Here is a 19805-nt window from a genome sequence, read left to right on the forward strand (position 1 = left end):
TGTCACTAAAATCTGGGCTCTACTTTGATTCCTTTGCATGAATTTCAAAAGGTGCATATTACACAGAATATTGCAACTTTCATAGTTCAAATATCTAGATTAATTGTAGACTAAAAAGAAATCTGCTGAAGAGCAAGTTAGTGATTACAGCTTCTCAAGTTCTTTAATTTAAGGAAGTAAAGTTCTAAAAAGCTCCTAATTAGAGAGAGTTTAGGAAATCTCAAGTAATTTGAGCCCAGCGATTCAGAAGCCTGAACTCTTGGAGTAAAAATTCAAAGGTAAATAAACACCAACAAGATTAAGAAAGAATATTATCCAAAGATGGAGCTGGTGAGACAAAGAATTCCAAATGTGCCAACCACCACTCAAGCAACACATGACTTAGTACTTTGTCTTCATCAGTAAATTAATAGGAAATAGCCTTTAATCTATTTCTTTGAATAGATTAAAAAGATGGAAAATTAAGTCGTTAAAAATCACAAATATTATGATGTTAAAAATATTTCCTACATAGCACTCCATCATTCGGCCAATAAAAATAATCAATCCCAATAGGATAGTCTTCCGTTTTCCCTAAGAAGGTAAGCTTCCAGGAAAGTAGAACACCTATTTCTTTCATCCTCAGAATCTTACCTAGGAGCACTTTGCATGTTAAAGGAATAAGATGAATTTAAGAATAAAAAAATAATTTTCTAAAGTATTTACTTAGGTTCCACACAATCCTAATTTAAGGGGAATAGTAGAAACACTTTTAAGTCCCATTTCTGTTTTCTGTCTATTACAGTCTTTCTCCAACCTGGCTACACACTGAAATCACCTATGCCTATAGCAACAAATTCTGGCTATGGTATGCAAGTTGAAGTAAGTGTGCCACTTATGGAAAACATGCATAAATGAGAGGCCATGCCCTTCTCTTTTTCCTTTTCCTTCTAGCTGAATGTAACACAGGACATAATGGTTGAAGTTGGTATAGTTGTCTTGAGTCACAAGGTAGCCTTTGGAATGAGCCATGCACCCTATGCCCATCAGAGCAACAGGGTAGAAAAAGCCTGGGCCCGGTCACCATGCTGGGTTACACCAGCTGGGTATTCCCATCTGTGAGCTTTTACTGGAAAGAGAAATAAATTTCTATCTTGTTCAAATCACCATTTCACAGATTTGTTGTTGTTTTCTCTTGGCAGGTATCGATGCTAATGTGATACAAACATCTTACAAAATCTGGATTCAATTGTCCTTCCCTACCAAGTTGGTCAAGTCAACCCATGAATGAGAGTTGTAGTTTATTAATTTCTTCCCCTGTGCTCTTCTTGTTTCAATTTCCTTCCTTGTTAATCTCACTTCTTTGATTCAGTCTTACTCAGTCATGTCTGCTCTTAAAATTGTCCTACTTTTCTATTTTCCAATGCCAATCATTTTTTGTACTGCTTTTATCACAAAGTTTTAATAATTCAAATAACTGAATCCTAGATGACCACCTATTCTAGGCTTCTGATCCTATGTAACTTTTTATAGTTATTATATTTTCCCACATAGATTTAGGTTTCTGGAGAGCAAGGATACACATTTCTTCAAATTCTCTATAGTTCTGATCACAGTGTGTTTACATTGTATGTGTTCAATAATACAGTACTTGTTTACCAAGTGGAAGAAAGCCAAAAATTTACTTTCTCCTTTTGGATATATATATCAAAACCATCCCTCTTTCCCTCATCATCATGAATAATTAAGAAATATATGGTCCTCAAATACAGAAAGGCTTAATATATTGGTGAAAATATTATATATTTAATATATATAGTCAATGACTATCGTTTCTCTATCTCTTTCAAATATATATATCTCAAATACACACACACACACACACACACACACATATATAGACTCAATGACTGAAGGTAAATTGAACCAAAAAAAATAAAATTGGTATGAGTGTTTTGAAAACAAAAGCTATTTAAGAGCATGGTATGTTCTTCAACATTAAATATTCCTATAATAGGGATCCCTGGGTGGCGCAGCGGTTTGGCGCCTGCCTTTGGCCCAGGGCGCGATCCTGGAGACCCGGGATCGAATCCCACATCGGGCTCCCAGTGCATGGAGCCTGCTTCTCCCTCTGCCTATGTCTCTGCCTCTCTCTCTCTCTCTGTGACTATCATAAATAAATAAAAGTTAAAAAAAAAAAATAAATATTCCTATAATAAATAAAATATTATGGTGAAAACTTAAAATCTTTTCATATGAATACTATGACTATATGATGTTGGTGTGAGACTTCTATAAAGTTGATTTCTCTCTTAAGAATAACTTTTTTCCTTTTAAATGCCCTTTATCTGAGAGCACATATAATATCAAGTACTACACCATGAACTCTGCTTCTTTAACACTCAATTTTAAATCATTTCCTTTTATTAAAAAATATTTATTTATTTATTAGCGAGTGAGGCAGAGAGTTTATGTGCCTCCACAAGGTGCAGGAGGGGAAGGGGCAGAAGTAGAATTCTCATGCAGGCTCCCTGCTGTGTGTGGAACCCTCCCCCTCCCCCTGCCACCTCAATGCAGGGTTGATCCCAGGACCCTGAGATCATGACAGAACCAATATCAAGCATTGGACACCTAATCAACTGAGCCACCCAGGCATCCCATTAAATCATTTCTTTTAATAAATATCTGGTGAACCCTTTTTATGTTTGAGACACCATGTTAAGCACCAGGAAACACAAACAAGTGAATGAAGCAAGGTCTTTGCCTTTAATTTGAATGTAATTCCTACTTACCTGAAGCAGATGCAGGCAGAGGGCTGAGGAAGAACATCTACTCAAAGGTTATCTCTTTTGTTTTAATTAATTAGTTTGACAAATTACCCTAATTAGATGACAGATGCCAAAAAAAGACAAAATACAGCAGCTGTAAGTGTACTCACACATACACACAAAAACAAGGACACAGACACAGGCACACATGCACCTGGCTATCAATTTACAAAGATCAGTTATTGCCTCACAATTACAAGGCATAACCATGCAAATACATTCCTGCTTATTTAATCAACTCTGATTAGTTCTGCAACAGGAAAAAGAATTATCTAACATAAAGTATGATGTAATTTTTGTAAAGTTTTAAATATATAAAAGGTATATAAGGAAAGTCTCAATAATAGCCATTTCCTTGGCATCTCTAAACATTAAAAAGCATATGGGAACCAAATGAAAATAGAATACATAATATCCTGAGAATGGAGTGTCTTACAGTTTTATGACAGACGAGGAATTTCCTCAAGACAGTAACATTTACAACTTATAGTTTGCTAAGATATTGTTGATCCATTCCAGAATAGCTAGGAAATGATGCGGACTTACTTCGATACTGAAGTACCCTCTGTCAACATAGTCCCCTAAGAAGAGGTAGCGAGTGTTGGCAGGAGATCCCCCCACTTCAAAAAGCTTCATCAAATCAAAGAATTGTCCATGGATGTCCCCACAAACTGAAAGAAACAAAGAAAATTCATTTTATGGTCACATTATGATACTGAATTAGACTAAAATATTATAAAATTTTAGAGCCAGAAGGAATTTAGAGCTCATCTTAGCCAAAACATTCTTTTGCAAAACAGGAAAGTGAGACAGAGGTTTCAAAGTTAATTAGTGGCAGACCTGGCTCTAGCACCCAAATCTACTGATTCACAGATTAACTGTAAAAATAAAGGTAATAACAAGTATTGCTGCTGTGCATTAAACAATGCTACACCACGCACTGTGCTAAGAAATAGATGCACATTTTCTGATTTAATACTAACAATGTCATGGGCTGAATTTTCGCTTTGCAGATAAGAGATAAGGAAAGAGAGGTTCAGAAATTTGGCATTATCTCCATATAACTGAGGTCTGAATAAATAAATACTACTTTTTATGTATCATAAAAACTGTATTTCACTGACTCTAAAATGTCATCAATGATAAAGCACATCATTAGTTTATGTACCACTAAGAAAGAAAAAAAACTTCAATTTGAATTATAAAAGAATACTTTTTTAATAATATCAGGTGTTAAAATGACAAAAAAATTGTTGAATTAAAAAAAAAACCCTAAACATAGTACCTTCCAAATCACTGGGAAATAATATTTCTTAACTTTCTTGCCTTCCCTTTTAAACCAAAATTCTTGTAAAAGCCATGCAGCCTTTCTTTTTAGAAACTACTTGTTTAGGACTTATCATTTCATTTACTACTTCCAAAGCTCTAAAAAAAAAAAAAAATCTCCATTATACAGATGAGGAAATAGTTACTAAGACAGGTTATGTGGCTAAGCATGATTCTACATGGATGATCCAGAGTTTAAATTCAGATTTGCTTAATTCAGAGCTTTTGCTGCCAACTATCATGTTATAACATCTTACATATTTTATATGTTTTTCTATGTCTATGTATTTAATATTTTAAAATAATTTCATGCTTAAATGATGAACATGATGTGGTTATTTCTTAAACACTATGAGGCTCATGGAATGAATACGTCAACAAAGAGGAAATCAGGAGCTCCACGCATGCTATCTTAACCCATTCTCTGCTGCAATCATTTTAAGATAAAACCATTTTAGTCCACCTTCATCTCATTCCCCCTCTTGGTACACTAGATGTGGGTCTTCATTGTCTTTTTTTTTTTAAGATTTTATTTATTTATTCATGAGAGACACAGAGAGAGAGGGAGAGACAGAGACACAGGCAGAGGGAAAAGCAGGCTCCATGCAGGGAGCCTGACGTGGGACTCGATCCCGGGACTTCAGGATTACACCCCGGGCTGAAGGCCAGCACTAAACTGCTGAGACACCCAGGAATTCCCTTCATTGTCTTAAACAATCCAAATTCTTTCTTCCTTGGATTTCCACAGGTTGACTTCTTTTTAGCCACCAGTCACAGGTGCAAAGGGGTCTTTCTAGAGCACTCCATATTAAAGGAGTCACCTTATTCCAAAATCATTCTCCATCCCATTAATTTGTTTTACTTTCTTCACAATGCTTATCACTATCAGGAGCTATCTCGCTCATTAATTTGTGTACTGTTTCTTTTCTGATCTTTCCCACTAAAATATAACCTCTGTGCAGTTGTATAACTTGTCAGTGCAGAGAATAGCACCTCCCACCCAGTAGGAACACGAGAAACATGTGCTACCTTAGGATTCTTCCACTGGGCCTGCACTGTGTTTAATTTGGAAATCCACTAACCAAGAAGTCAGAGATTTTGAGATGCCTTTGGTGTTGATAATGTTGGATGATAGGTCTGTAGAGTTTGTTCTGGTGCAAGCTCAAAGCCTTCAACTTGTCTGAGATCTTATTTTAAGCTTTTAAGTCACATTTTTCAAAACAGTGTTCAGCCAGACTGGAGTAGAATGTGGGACCTCCAAGTATCTGATGGTGGTTTCCTTACCTGGTTCTACATCATAAACACATGAGAAGGTTTGGAGACTAGACCCCAGGGCCCTGAATCAGAATCCCCAGAGATGCAGATTTATAATCAGCTCTTGGATGAGTTTTACCTAGTCAGTAAGACTAAATAGACCTACATTTTTGAGCCTTTGTGGGCACACCCCAGCCCTCATTCTGCATGCTTGTGTGGTTCCCCTCACAGGGATTAAATGGGGAAATACATGTTTGAAAAGCAACTTCTTCAATGTTAATTCCAGGTTGGTGTCAGAGTAGGATTTCCTATTATATGAAAGGATAATACTAAAGGAATTGTTTGAGCAAGTCTAGGAGAAAGAGATGAACCTAAGAAAAGAGATAATAAAGAGCAAAAGTTCTCTGGGCTTTTGAATGTAGCTACTGCTTATGCCTTGCACATTTCAGTTTTAAGATAAAAGATTTATCCCAAATATCTGGGAACATTCACTATTTTGATATCAAACTTCAGGATGAAAGTGATTGCCATGCTTAGGTACTCAAGAGGATATTGGGAGGGTGCCATGGCCCCACACAGAGGAAGGATACCTCTATGTGATGGTAAGAAAAAGGTATAGTCAGGTAGCTTTCCCCCCAAATGATGCTGTGGCCCCCACCTTCCATCCTCTTGGGCCCATCTGAGCAGAATAAAAATGCCAGCTAATGAGGCAAGCTGTCTTCTTATTTGCTCAGTTTCCCAATTCTCCACGAGGCTAGTTCCTTTCATCTTCAACATCATTTGGTTTTAACCCCACTTCCCAAACAACGAGGCTTTGACAAGTTCTGTTATACCTTCAAGGTAAGCTCTTGCTTCATCGACATAACCTTGTTTTCCACATTCCCCTAGCTTCTCATTATTTGCTTCTCATTCCCAATGGAACACTGCTGGTGGACAGAGTACTCATCTAGGAGCCAGCACGGAAAGGCTGATTATCTTGAAAAGGCTCCAAAAATACAGAAACACAATATAGGTAATAAAAGCACTCCCCACCTCTATGAAAACAGCCATTCACCTGACTAAACATTCTCCAAAAATATATATTATGTCTTCAATAGATTATTAGGGAGAATTGTGCATATTTCCATCAGAAATGTAGAGAGTTATGGCATTAATGAAATGAACACACCAAAGATAATGAAATAGAACATAAGTTTTTTTTTTTTTTTTCTGTACCATTGATACCCTTATCCATGAGTAATCAGATGCGTCACAACATGATGGTTATTTTCCCTATGAGCTATGGTCCTGCTTCTGTTTTTATGCTGGAGATGTAAGAACTCCATTAGTTTTTATATTGTTCAGGTATACCAAGAAGTTAAATCTATAAGTCAGGTGACTAAGTGATTTTTTAAAAAATATTTTATTTATTTATTCATGAGAGACACAGAGAGAGAGAGAGGCAGAGATATAGGCAGGGAGCCTGATGTGGAACTTGATTCCAGTCCCCGAGATCACGACCTGAGCCAAAAGCATATATGCTCAACTGCTAAGCCACCGAAGTGCCCAACTAAGTGATTTTGAATGTGGCTATTCTAACTTTCTCAGTACAACCAAATGATGCAACAGTGACCAACATTCTGTGATGCTTCCATATTTATTACTTTACTCTCTTCTGTTATCAGGAAATACATATATTATGTCTAAATAACCGAGTGCTAAATAATACCTAAGTAAACAATTACTTTTAAATAATTGCTTTTTAATATTGCTTCCCGGCCCAGAATGACTCTCAGTCTACTACAAATAAAACTTTATTGGAAATGATTCTCACAGAGTGGCACCAATGTCTGATCTAAGTCTTCTGAAGGAGAGTACAGAATCTGAAAGTAGAAAACTGAAAACAACACACAGAAAGGAGATGTCTTTATTTCTTAAGGAAGGAAATAGCTTTTATTTCTAGTATCTTTTCTGGATAGCTAGCCATTAAGCTTTGAAAACACAGGCTTGGAGGTTCAAGTATACATAAATACAAATAGAAATATTGTGTCTGTATGTCCATGCACAGATATGTGTGTGTAAAACCACACACCACAAAGAAGGAATTATTTGGAGATTAGTGGTCAGCGTAGCTGTTAGGGAGTCATTAAACAAGTTCAAGACTTTACTCACTGTGTATTACAGCAAAGTAGTGCTAAAGAGAAAGAGCAATAAACAGCTGGGGCTGTAACAAGGGACTCTTTGTAGTTACTGAGTAAGTTCTTATAATCTACAAACTGGACAATGAATCAGTCACAGGGCAAGTCTGAGCCCCGAGAACCAGCACACTGCTAAGCAGAGAAGATAATGGCCAGGATATTGAGGACAAACAGGCTCTTGAGAAAACAATCTCAGGCAGAAGAAGGACAAGCTGGAAAGATAATCACTCCCAGGACCAAGCCTTTGCATTGCATCTCCTGACTAGAGATAAGCTGCTAACTTTATCTAGAAGGGAAAGATACTCAGTACAAGAATCATTCACATATTATACATACAATTAGGTATGCACGTCGTGATTACTTGAGTGAATCAGCAAATAAGTATGTTCATATTATAATTTAATTATTTTTTCAAAGAGTTCCATTGTTTCTAAGTTCACATTGGCAATTAAATTACAACTTTAAAGAATGTAAACAGTAGACAGTACTAAACACACTAGAATGAGGTCCCCGTACAACTGCTATACAACCGATCATTTGAAAAGGACTCTGACAAAAACTGCCATCCTGAATAAAGCTCATATTAACAAACAGAATATAAAATATATACTTTCATGTAAAACTACTTAAAGTAGTTTTGAACTAATGCTCACACTCACGCATTTGGTCCTGTTTCTTGCCCATATAAAAAAAAATCCATTAAAGAACATCACTGCATTGACTTCTTACTGACACTAAGCAAAACTTCTTTAATGTCATAGCATTCCAGGTTAAAGAAAGCTTACACAAATTAAGAATGCCTGAGGACAGAGGAGTGAGTTGTTAAAGAGAAACAGACAAAAAAAAAAAAAAAAACAAACAAACCCTATCAAACGATCAATTGCAGGGGAAAAATAGATTTTTAATGGACCAGCGTTCCAAAATCGCATCCATATCATGATTTAGAAGTCAAGTGCTTTGGATTCTTGACTCGCTATTTTTCTATAAAGACCTTTTAGTTCCTCCAAAACACTGGCTTTTATCATCTTGGAAGACTTGCATGAAGTAGAATAACTTCTTATACAAGTTTTTCCAGTTCATACTAAACTAACAGTTTGTAATTTTTCTTTTAGAAAAGACATTACTGAATCACCCAGCAATTTGCACCATTAGAGTTCCACTGTCCTTTCAGCTTCACTGATTTCCACCCAATACTTTTTCCATAATAACCACATTTCCCAAGACAATAAAATTTCTAATGTTAAGGAACTAACATGTCTAATTCTCAGCATGAGAGGATTAATCTATTACATTTATTAGTTTGATTTCTGAATCTTCTGGCAGCTACAACTTACTCTTTTCCAAAATTTACAATTTTGCAGAGAAAGGTCTTACATTTAGAGGTTTTGCTATAGGGTAAATACAGTGGGTACCACAAGTACATATGTGCTTCCCCCTGTTGATAATCCAGGCTTAGGGAACCGTTCGTGAAGGATAAGTTCAAGTACAAACCAGTCAGCCTGAATACGTATAGTTAATTAGCAGAATGTGTAAACTTCTGAAATCTGGAAATTCCTGAGATAAAAGGGAGTTTTATTATGGCATTAACTTATTTCTAAAATTCTTTATCAACTGTAAAAATAAACTAACTAGTAAAAGATAAATTAAAAAATGTCAGCTTATAATTATAATCCAATGGAAAGAAACTAGAATAGCCTACATTTTTAAGCTATGTTATAGAAGGACCAAACAAATACAACACCTTGGTATGTACACAGTATATTCAAATCAATAGAATAATAAATTATTGAAATTTGTTTTTTTCTTAAAAATAGGTGCTTTAACCATGAAAATTCTTGTTTTTTTCTCTCCTTCCTGGGTTGAATGCTTCCCAAGATTTTGTTTACTGGAAGAATTTAATTTATTAAACAAGAATGTATTTGTTTCAACTGTTACCACCAATTTTCCATTTCTGCATCAATCCATATTATAACAAAAGGCAGAATTATTAAAAATTCATAATAATGTTACAGAATTATATAAGTCATGGTCATGGTTGCGACACTATTGACTAATAATAGTAATAAGGATGTATAATACTTACAAGATTATTTAATTAAATTTGGTCATCCCTCTATTCATGTGTCCAAGTTTGGTCAGACCCGAAAATTATCAGTTATGTGATATGTAGAATTATTTACATTATGTAGTTCACCAAGCCCTTGATGGTCATCACCAATCAAGGGTATTGGATAAACACTAGGAGTTGATGTAATTTCAGTCAAATACAAGTAAATATGATGACTTAAGTACTTAGATATATCATTAATAAACGAATGATTGTTCTTTTCACTTTTCGAAATACTGGTCCCAGGTTTCAGAACCCAGTGAACTCCTTCCAGGATCCTGAAACATGGGCTTTCATTACTATAAGCAGATCTGGGGGTTATAGATCTATGCCTTAGCATCTCCACCTGTATATTTCTGGAATGTTGTATTTTGTTTTGTTTTGTTTTGTTCAACTATTTGGTAGCTGTGGTCACAGTATTCTTTCAGTTCTGGTTTTTTGCTTTTTTCCTAGATGCATTATTTCATCCTTGAGAAGAGGCAGGATAGTGCGATGGGTAAGTAGACAGACTACAAAGCTAGACTGCCTGGTTTTATACCTGCTCTTTGTTAGTTTTTTGGTTTGTATGTGTATTCCTCAGGACGGACCTGAGGCAACAAACCATGGCTTCTTAATTATTGTCTTCATTCTCCCTGAATCAGCTTTACTATCTATTGAAGGCGTGTATTCTTCCAATTTGCTTTCCCCAATTTCCTCCTTTATGTATATATTCACACTCTTCACTACTTTTCCTTATGCTTTCGTCATTTTGTTCTGGAAAATGCCACCTATGTGACTAGGAAAAGGTATTTAATATTTGTAGGAGGTCTCAGATGCCTCAACTGTAGGGGGTTTCACACTAGACCTCATTCTATATGTTTTCTTTCATTAATAAAGTAATATAAGAGAGGAAAAAAGCTTAGCAGGCTATGGTCCACGGAATGTACTGACACAATATGAAATAGGCATGGCAGCTATTCCAGATGTTGTCTGCCTAAGAAATATCTTGAATGTTTTTTCAGATTTAGATGGATGATCTAAGTATCTGTTCTCAACGTAGCCATAAATAAAATATATAAAAAGTTCTATTTTTTTCCACTTCTTATCCCAATCTATGCTATCATATATTGAAAGCTGTTAAGGCTGAAATCAAATAAACTAGGCCCCATGCTCCACAATTTCCATTTTATGAGAGTGGAAATATTTCCAAATGGCTTTAGCGATATTACCAATCTTTAGCAAGTAGCAGCACCATGGTGAGTTTCCAGTTAGTCTCATTTTCTTTTGTAGCAAAACTCATTTATAAGACCACTCTGTTTCATAGCTGTGTAATGGTAGTAATGTTTTAAAAGCTGAAAGTAACACAGTAAACAGAAGTATTTTACCAAATGGATTAGAAAACAAAATAAAACAAAACAATTCTCCTTAGATTTCTGGAAAACTCTAAGAAAAATCTTCAAAGTGGGGAATAAGTGAATCACTTATTATTATGATACTCCTCAAATTTGGACAACTTAAATATGATTTTGTTTCTAATATTTTAAAAACTCAAGTAAAGCAGGTTACATATATTTAATTTTAAGGTCCAGTTATTTATCATAATATTGGCAATTAGAGGCAGTAGGTTTATCAGTAAAGAACTTTTTATCTAGCACTGACTTTCAAGTAGGCAGTTCTATTTATGCCTACTAGTAAGTGAACAAGGTAGTAAGTGCTATTCCTAAAAGACAGTACTTAAAATGACTTAATAGAAAGAAGTATTAAATTTCTTCAGTAAAAATATATAGGCTTGTTATATGAAGCATATTTGGAAATGGAACTTTTAACTTTTAACTGACCAATTATTAACAATATATGAACACCTGAGACATGTTAGAACACATTCATCTGAAAATTAGTTAAGAAAATGTATTTTCTAGAAAAGAATTCTGACAAAGGCAATGAGCCTATTCTTAATTCTGCCCAGTTTTCCTTAATCTATCAATTCCTCATCTATCTTTCATTCAGATATTCCAGAATTATTTATTCAATTAAATATCTGAAAAAATAGGGGCCCCTGCGTGGCTCAGTTGGTTAAATGTCTGACTTCTGCTTAGGTTCAGGTCATGATCTCAAGGTCCTGGGATCTTGCCCTGCCTTGGCAGTCTGCTTCTCCCTCTCCTCTGCCTCTCCCCTCTACCCCCTCCTTGTGCTCTCTATCTCACTCACTCTCTCTCTCAAATAAAAATTTTGGAAAACTCTTTAAAAACATCTGAAAAAAATAAACCACTGAAATGTGTAATGTTTACTAAATAAACTGCAATAAAAGGATGCATAAATACCACCAAAGATTGATGATTTATTTGTGTTAGAATATCCTGGGACAATAAAGAAATAAAAGGCATAGAATCAGGTCTCAAGAACTTTAGAGCGTACTTGAGAAAACACACACCTACCAAATGGTACTGAAAAGTGTTGGTTTCCTACCAAATGGTACTGAAAAGTGTTGGTTTCCTGGCATCCAAGTATTTGCCTCTTCATTCTGAAACTTCTGAGCATTCTCTTATGGTCATGAAATTGGGTTTAAGAGTTAGTTCTCCCATAAACATTTATATAAGTGAATCATTTCATTGCCTCTCAGCCATCTGTCAAACTTCTTAACAGACACAGAAGGATAGTTTCTCTAAAAATAAATGTCAAGTTAAAAATACTTTACATATATGTTTTTATGTTTTTATTTTGAAATTTCAAGTTACATCAAGAAAGGATAAGATTGCATTGTTTATCCAAAGGAGGTATCAATTTAAAAGTTTTACAACTTGTACTAATTAATTTCAAATTTCTATGTCACGACTAATATTCATTCAATTGAAGATTCCTATTGTGGAGCTGATTACATTCCACAGTGGTACAAATCATCACCTTTTTTAATCTCTATGAATATATATATATATATAGAATGTCCTTTTGTGTGTGTGTGTGTATATATATATATATAATGATATACATGGCATATAAACTAAGGGATCAGGGCAAATCAATGCAGATGTTTAGAAAACATAAAACCACTGCCAATAATTCATCATAACTTGTGATTCATTAGTAACCATTTTCAAACTTAGCTTCTTTTTCATTGTTAAAAATGATGAATGTTTCTTATATATATGAATTTCTAGGAAGATCAATCAAATTGTCAATCAACTCTTTTCCTCTCCCCAAATATAAAAAGGTTGAAAAGTAAAAAATTTTCATGATGTGTTTGGTGAGTTATTAACCTGATTTTTAATAGGGAATAGGTTATTTTGCAAAATCATATAATTTCAAGTTACATTTCCTTATAAATCTGCTTTATTAAGTTGCCAGAACTCTTTCCACCATCTATATTCATTATTTAAGGTATTTTAAACAAAAAGTTTAAATGTTCTTAATACATATGAAGCTAATTTAAAAATATTATGTCTCTTTGTTATTAGTCATGTCACAAATTGAACTATATTTTTCAAAAGGACACTGGATTTCTCCTGTGATGTTTTGATATTTTACAAGAGAGTTTACATGTCAGAGTGGACAAACTGTCCAAAATCCCAAATAATAGCTAACAACATAAACTAGGATATTTTATTCAGTCTTAATTAGCAGGTAGAGTTATTAAATACCCCCCATGTGACAGATGTTATAGAAAATTTACAAAGTCACTTTCAATTATGGGAAGACAAGTTTATATAAATATGAAATAATTCAAGGATAATATGTAATTTTATAGTAGAAGAATGTAAGAACAATCAATTCCCTTAAGAAACACAGTGCATACTTGGGATATAAGGCACATATGAAGAGAGGGACCAGACAGGATTCCCGGCTGCAAAACTGCTACTGATCCGACCTTTCATCAGTAAGAAAACACTGACCATTGATCATGATCGTTGCTCTGTGGCTCCTACACTTGTGAAATGTACATGGCTAAAACAGTTCCAGAGGGGTCTCGTCAAGAGGCTCCTTAACGTTTCAAACGTCTCAGAACTAGAGACAGGATAAAATCAATTTTATTCTCTGCGTCCTACAGCTGTTTCCTGGGAAGTAGTAAGAAGCCAAACACACAGTCCTTGCCATGTGTGCTGTGGCTGGTATGATCCTTTCCTTCTGTTTCATGAATAAGTAATTTTCCTCTCTGCAATGCTAAGTCATCCTGACTGCTTTTGACCTTTCCCTCCCTAACAGTAAGAACAAGCAAAGACCAGTGTGGCTGAGGTCACATTTTGGTTTTCAATGTGTTCTGCAGAGCTAAAAGGGTATATAAGGAGTGTTAGGGGTCATTACAACAATAATGGCATACTTTCATCATTTTTCATACTTGGGAGTTATTTCCACGGAAGGTTTCTTTGTGTGTATAGGTATGCATTGTGTTGGGGGAAAGGGTGAAGTGCTAGACTCTTTTGCTGTTTAAAATTTGTTTATAAATATTACTGATACAGACAGAAGTCTTACAGAAAATTAGAAATTTGGAAATGAAGGTGGGTTGACATTATCAAAGAAGACTTAACCAAAGGGAAGTGACTTGCAGTGTTGATAAAAATTTGTAATAAGTTGTGAATAAGAGGAAGGGATCTTTAGGTAGGAAGGTGCAAATGAACTAGGTTAAATAGACTGCAAAAAGAAAAACAAAATGTATTGATCAGAGGGTATATGTGAAATAGAGGAGATAGATTAGAAAGGTGAGATTAGATTATGAAGGTTTGGATTCTTGTATGCTATGTTTTCAGGAGAAGGAGCACAATCCCAGTAATGAAAGAAGATAAATCTGGAAGCTCTAGGGAGAATGCAATGGTATGGAAAAATTGAAAGCCAGGTTGTTTTCAATAAGAGGTTCGTTGCAATCATGAAGTCACAAAGATAATGAGGTCTGATATTACATTGGTGGCAACACGAAAAGATCTAAGGGGCCTAATATTTTTATACTTCTAGATGACCATTAAAAGTTATATAATAAATGAAGTCATTCATGTGTGCCCTGATTCAAAAAATAAATGCCTACAACATTCCTACAGCATCTCATTCTGTAAGACCCTAGGAATATAACAGAACTTAGACATAACTAATAGTCTCGTAAAGTTAGCATGTAATGAAGGACAATGAACTAAATAAGTAATAATACTAGAGTACAAGCTTTGAAGGCAGAGATTTCTTTTCTTCTTTGTTGACTGTTATATACTAAGTGCTCAGGATAGTGCCTGGCACGTAGGGAATCCTCAATAAATATTCACTGAATGAACAAACGAATGAACGAATGAGCAATGCACTGGGAATGGTAAACTTGGTAAAGTTTCCCGGAGGAGGTGGTACTTAGGCTGAAATCTGAATAATTAAGAGGAGTTAGTTACAGAATTGGTTGGGACAGGGACAGGGAATATGGTTCACAGCGGAAGAAAAACTTGTGACATAATTTAGGAAGTGAAAGGAGATCTGTGAATTTGGAGTCTAGGGATGCAATGAAAAGAGACAAAGCTGTAAAGATTACCATAGGCCACAGAACAAGGATGTTTGCATTCAAGTTAGGAAGTTGGAACTTCATCTAAAGAGGGGCCATGAAAGGAATTCAAGCAGGAGAAAGACTCTATCTTAGCCCTGGTAAGTCACTCTATTTCTCTAAGCCTCAAGTTGCCAGTGTGTAGAATAAGGACAGTAGCAGCTATCACACACAGCAGCTGTGAAGATTAAATCTGATAATGATGTAGTAACTGGCATGGGTTAGTAACTCACTACCAGGTAAGCTCCCTATCTCTACAATACCAGAGCTCTCATCCGCTCCACTTGATTGGAGCTGCCCCCCCTTAATAAGTGATTACAATAATATTTCAATGTTAAAATATCACTAGCTTTAGTCCAGATAAAGAGTTTTGTATATATTATGGTAATATTTTGCCTTCTTTTTGTTTAATGCTAGGTAAAGGGTGATCGTCCCAATGTTACACCTATAGATGCAAAGTGCAAGCAAGGTGACTTTTGCCTTCTTATTCACCTCACTTTGTGCAACATGACTGAATCGGAACAAAACAACTGCAGAATATTTAAAATAGAAATTACACATGAATAGATTATATAGGAATTACAATTTTTGTGTTGATTAGCACATTTTTGTTACAACACTTTTAAATCCCATCACTTATAAAGTCCCGTGATTGATATTCATGATCAAAGTAATTGGACATAGGCAGGTTTCTGAATTACTGACTGACGTACACAATGCTTTCCACTATTTGTAAATATAATGTATTTAAAAGGAAGCAAAGAGTCTCCACGTGTCTTAAAGCGCAGAGAATCAGAAATCATGAAAGCCTCAAAGAAACAATGAAGTGTAAATGCTTGTTTACATACAGGTGAGAAAATATACCATGGAACCTTAAGCACATAAAGGACCCGTTCCCAAGATCTTTGAAAAATCTTATAACCCAGGAATGTTATAAGCATATTATTGCCCCATGAGATGCAGCTAAGCATGAGCGCTGGTTTCAGGCATGGATGGATCTGGGCGGATACATAGCCTCCCAAACTATTTAGTCTCCACACACTGGTCTGTTTTCTCCTACCAGGTAGACTTATTCCAAGTATTCTCCAAATCACATCCTGCCAGTATGCAGAGTTAAGAGGTAGATTCACCAATTCTAGCCCAATTAAATAAAGGGATAACTGCCCCCCTGAATCTCCTCTATTCACTCATGACTTAATCTTCATGTCCAGGGAGCTGTGCATGGCAATGGGCCAGTCCTGGGTCATGTGCCCACCCCGACTTGCTAGTGGGGAAAGGTGAAGTCTGTCATATAAAAGGAATGGGAATGGGAAAAGAATTCCAGGCAAACACAAAAATCAGTTTGTCTTTAAAAAAAAGGTTGTAATTCTTCTACTTCTGTTTACCTTAAAGATCATTTCAGTAGCCTTTGCTAGAGTTTGAAGTCCTTATTTGAGCAATGTTGGCAAGAACTGGACAACTCACTGAAATGGTTTAATATTCAGTTTGTCTAGAATCTGCACAGAACTTGTGACGGAGTCATTTATATTACAGACCCAAATCGCTGAAGAAGAAGACATTCCACTCTTTAGTTTATCTAAAGCCTTTCTTTCTAGTTATAGTCATCACCTCATCCCTTCCCACTGCCAATGGAATTGGCTCTTTTTATGGACTTCTTTTTTTCCAGGAAAATATACACATATATCATACACATACCCATACACAGATATACAGGTGAACATACACACTGTACTTAAAAAAAGAAAGAGGCCGAAATGAAATTCAGACACTGAAGGATCTGCTAGCCTAGTGCATGAGCTAAATTAAACATGTAATGAACCACTGTGAAAGGTCAAGTCTTAGAATGTAAAAAATTGTGGATGCCAAGACTCTACTCTTCTCCTACTGTATCCTGTGATGTCTAAAATATGGTGAAAACATTTTAAGTACCATGACTCATGTCTCTGAAGATGGCAGCAGTTTTCATACAAAGATCAAGTGTTGGAAAGGCATGGAAAACTGGAAACGAAACAACTATATAAAAACCCACTTAGGGGATGATCTAATCTGCGTTGATTCCAATTCCTGTAAGGATTAGAAAATTCTACGTTAAGCACACTTTCCATATTTCTCTTTCCACAGTTGTCATTAATGCGGTATTTACAAAAGACTTTTTTGACTAAAACACAAAAGAGATGAGTTTCTTAGTATTTCAGCCATATTGCTTCTAACTTGCAGTCAGGGTCTTCTATTTGGGAAATCAAGACTGGTGACTCTGGAAATACTGATGGTACAAACACATGGATTATAACAAGCCTCTATGTGTGATGCACTTTTTCTTCATATTTTTAAACACTTTATAGACCTAACAAACTCCTGCTTACCCACCACTAAAGTTCTCAAGAGCAGACAGTGTCTAATGGCTATACAGAGCAAATTCTTAGTTAAGTGTTCCACTCAGAAAATAAACACATTCTCTTCCCTAGGAGACTTCAAACACATCTTACATAAGCAACATCTATCTGTGCTGGAAATTGGCCATGCAATCAAAATCTACAATGCTGCTTCCATGAAGGCTGTTAAAACTATACCAATTACTTCAGGCTTGCCAAAATGCTATTTATTACATATTTGAGGAGGGGCACTTCCAAAAGTGAACAGGATCCTTAGCACCAGTCTTGGGTTTAGAACTTTTATCTTAGTAACCTGTTCAGTACTGTAGGTCTTCTAGGATTTGGGTCCAGATTTGTTCCCATGGGGACCTGAAATCTTGTTCTTCCTTATGTTAGCCCAGGGGCTTGGTTTGGGTTATATTACTTATTTAAAGAAGACCCTAATGCCTATTCATTAGTTAAATCTCAAAACATCACCTGTTTCTTAGATCTCCCCAGGTCGCTAATGGTGACATCTGCTGGCTTCTGGATATACAGTTCCTCTGTTTTGAACTTCTCTGTTACTGGATCCCCCAAAAAGATCTGTTGAAGTTCTAACCCCTGGTACCTGTGAATGCAATTTTATTTGGAGACAGGGTCTCTCTGCAGGTTAACATGAGATCACACTCGGGCAGCCCAGGTGGCTCAGCAGTTTAGTGCCGCCTTCGGTCCAGGGTGTGATCCTGGAGACCCGGGATCAAGTCCCACATCAGGCTCCCTGCATGGAGCCTGCTTCTCCCTCTGCCTGTGTGTCTCTGCCTCTCTCTCTCTTTCTCTGTCTCTATGAATAAATAAAATTTTTTAAAAACAAAACAAAACATGAGATCATACTCCATTAGGATAGGCCCTGCTGTATGACTGGTGTCCTTATAGGAAGAGAAAAATTTAGACCCAGGGACACGAGGCCATGTAAAGACAGAGGCAGAGATTGGAGTCTGGCTGCTACAAGCAAAGGAAGGCCTGGGGCTACCACAAGCTGGAAGAGGCTGGGAAGGATATCCCCTAGAGGTTTCAGAACAAACACAGCCTTGCCAACATCCTGATTTCAGACTTCTAGCCTCCAGAACTGTGAGACAATAAATTTCTGTTGTTTTAAGCAGCTCGGTTAGTAGAACTTTGTTATGGCAGCCCTAGGAAACTAATAGACTAGGTTTATTACTCAATTATTTGATTTTGACTCACACACACACACAAACACATTTTAAGTTCTTAAAATATGCCAAGCAGTGTTTCTAAGCATTTTAAATACTTCAGTTCAATTAATCCTGAAATCACCATAGGAGGTAGGTATTACTATACGTCATCATTTTCCAGATGGGGATTTGAGAAAGCATAAGCTATTCACCTAAGCTGGTAAGCAGCAAAGGTGAGATTCAAATCTAGGCCATGTCACTCTGGGGCCTATGCAACTCAGGAGGACTATTCATGTCAGCCACCATATCTCTGCCCCATGAACAGACCTCCCCGCCACCATGGCATGTGTCTCCATGGTGAACCATCCTCCTCATGCAGACATGTGGGCTGCAACCTTTTCCAAACTGTTCTTTGCCAGTAAGGTTAGGATATATACCCTGAGAGATGACAAAAATCTGAAAAAAGAACAAATGTGAGGAGCCTAGCTAGGTTCATGACCATGACAGGGTCCTGGAAGCTTTTGTTGACTGCAGATTCAATGTGTGCCAGGTCTGTGCTAAAACTCCTAATGCAACAGCTCATTCTGAACTCCTTATTTTTAAGCACACAACAACAAAATAGAATGCCCTAAGGGAATACAATAAACATTATTTTGGACCTTGAAAACATGGTTTAGAAGAAAAACAGGGGTACTCAGTCCAGAAAGAAAAAAAAAATAGATGGCAACATAATAACTAACTGTTCTCAAGTATTTGAGAGGCTTTTATGGATGAAACATTAGGCTTATTTTCTGTTTTTCAGGAAGATAAAATAAAGGCAAATGAGTGAACGTTAAAAGGGAGCCTATTTGTACAGTATAAAAAAAGACTCCTAAATAACAAGAAAACAAGCAGAATGGAATGGCTTAGTATTGCACTGTAATGAGCTCACCTACACAAGAAATATTTATGTCAAGGGTGAGGCACCAAGGCGCTATTGCTATTTCCTTATATCCGAGTCCTTTCATTTTCTTCTTTTTGATTAAGGATTCTCTTCACTTGGGGCAACTTATTTTGGGTAAACAGTTTGAATCCTACTTTAAGTGGCAACTACCATTAACCAGCTATT

The 19805-nt window shown here is 36.1% G+C and overlaps 1 protein-coding gene across 6 annotated transcripts in view; it reads right to left on the bottom strand.

Moving 5' to 3' along the window:
- PPP3CA (protein phosphatase 3 catalytic subunit alpha) overlaps positions 1-19805 on the bottom strand; it is a 310204-nt gene that overhangs the window by 76734 nt on the left and 213665 nt on the right. For all 6 annotated transcript variants that reach the window (XM_025423202.3, XM_049105098.1, XM_025423210.3 and 3 more), the window contains one exon: positions 3354-3478. In XM_025423202.3, the coding sequence (XP_025278987.1) occupies positions 3354-3478 (125 nt within the window). The remainder of the gene's footprint in view (positions 1-3353; positions 3479-19805) is intronic.

The sequence above is a fragment of the Canis lupus genome, chromosome 32, assembly GCF_003254725.2.
Source record: "Canis lupus dingo isolate Sandy chromosome 32, ASM325472v2, whole genome shotgun sequence".
NCBI lineage: Eukaryota > Metazoa > Chordata > Mammalia > Carnivora > Canidae > Canis > Canis lupus.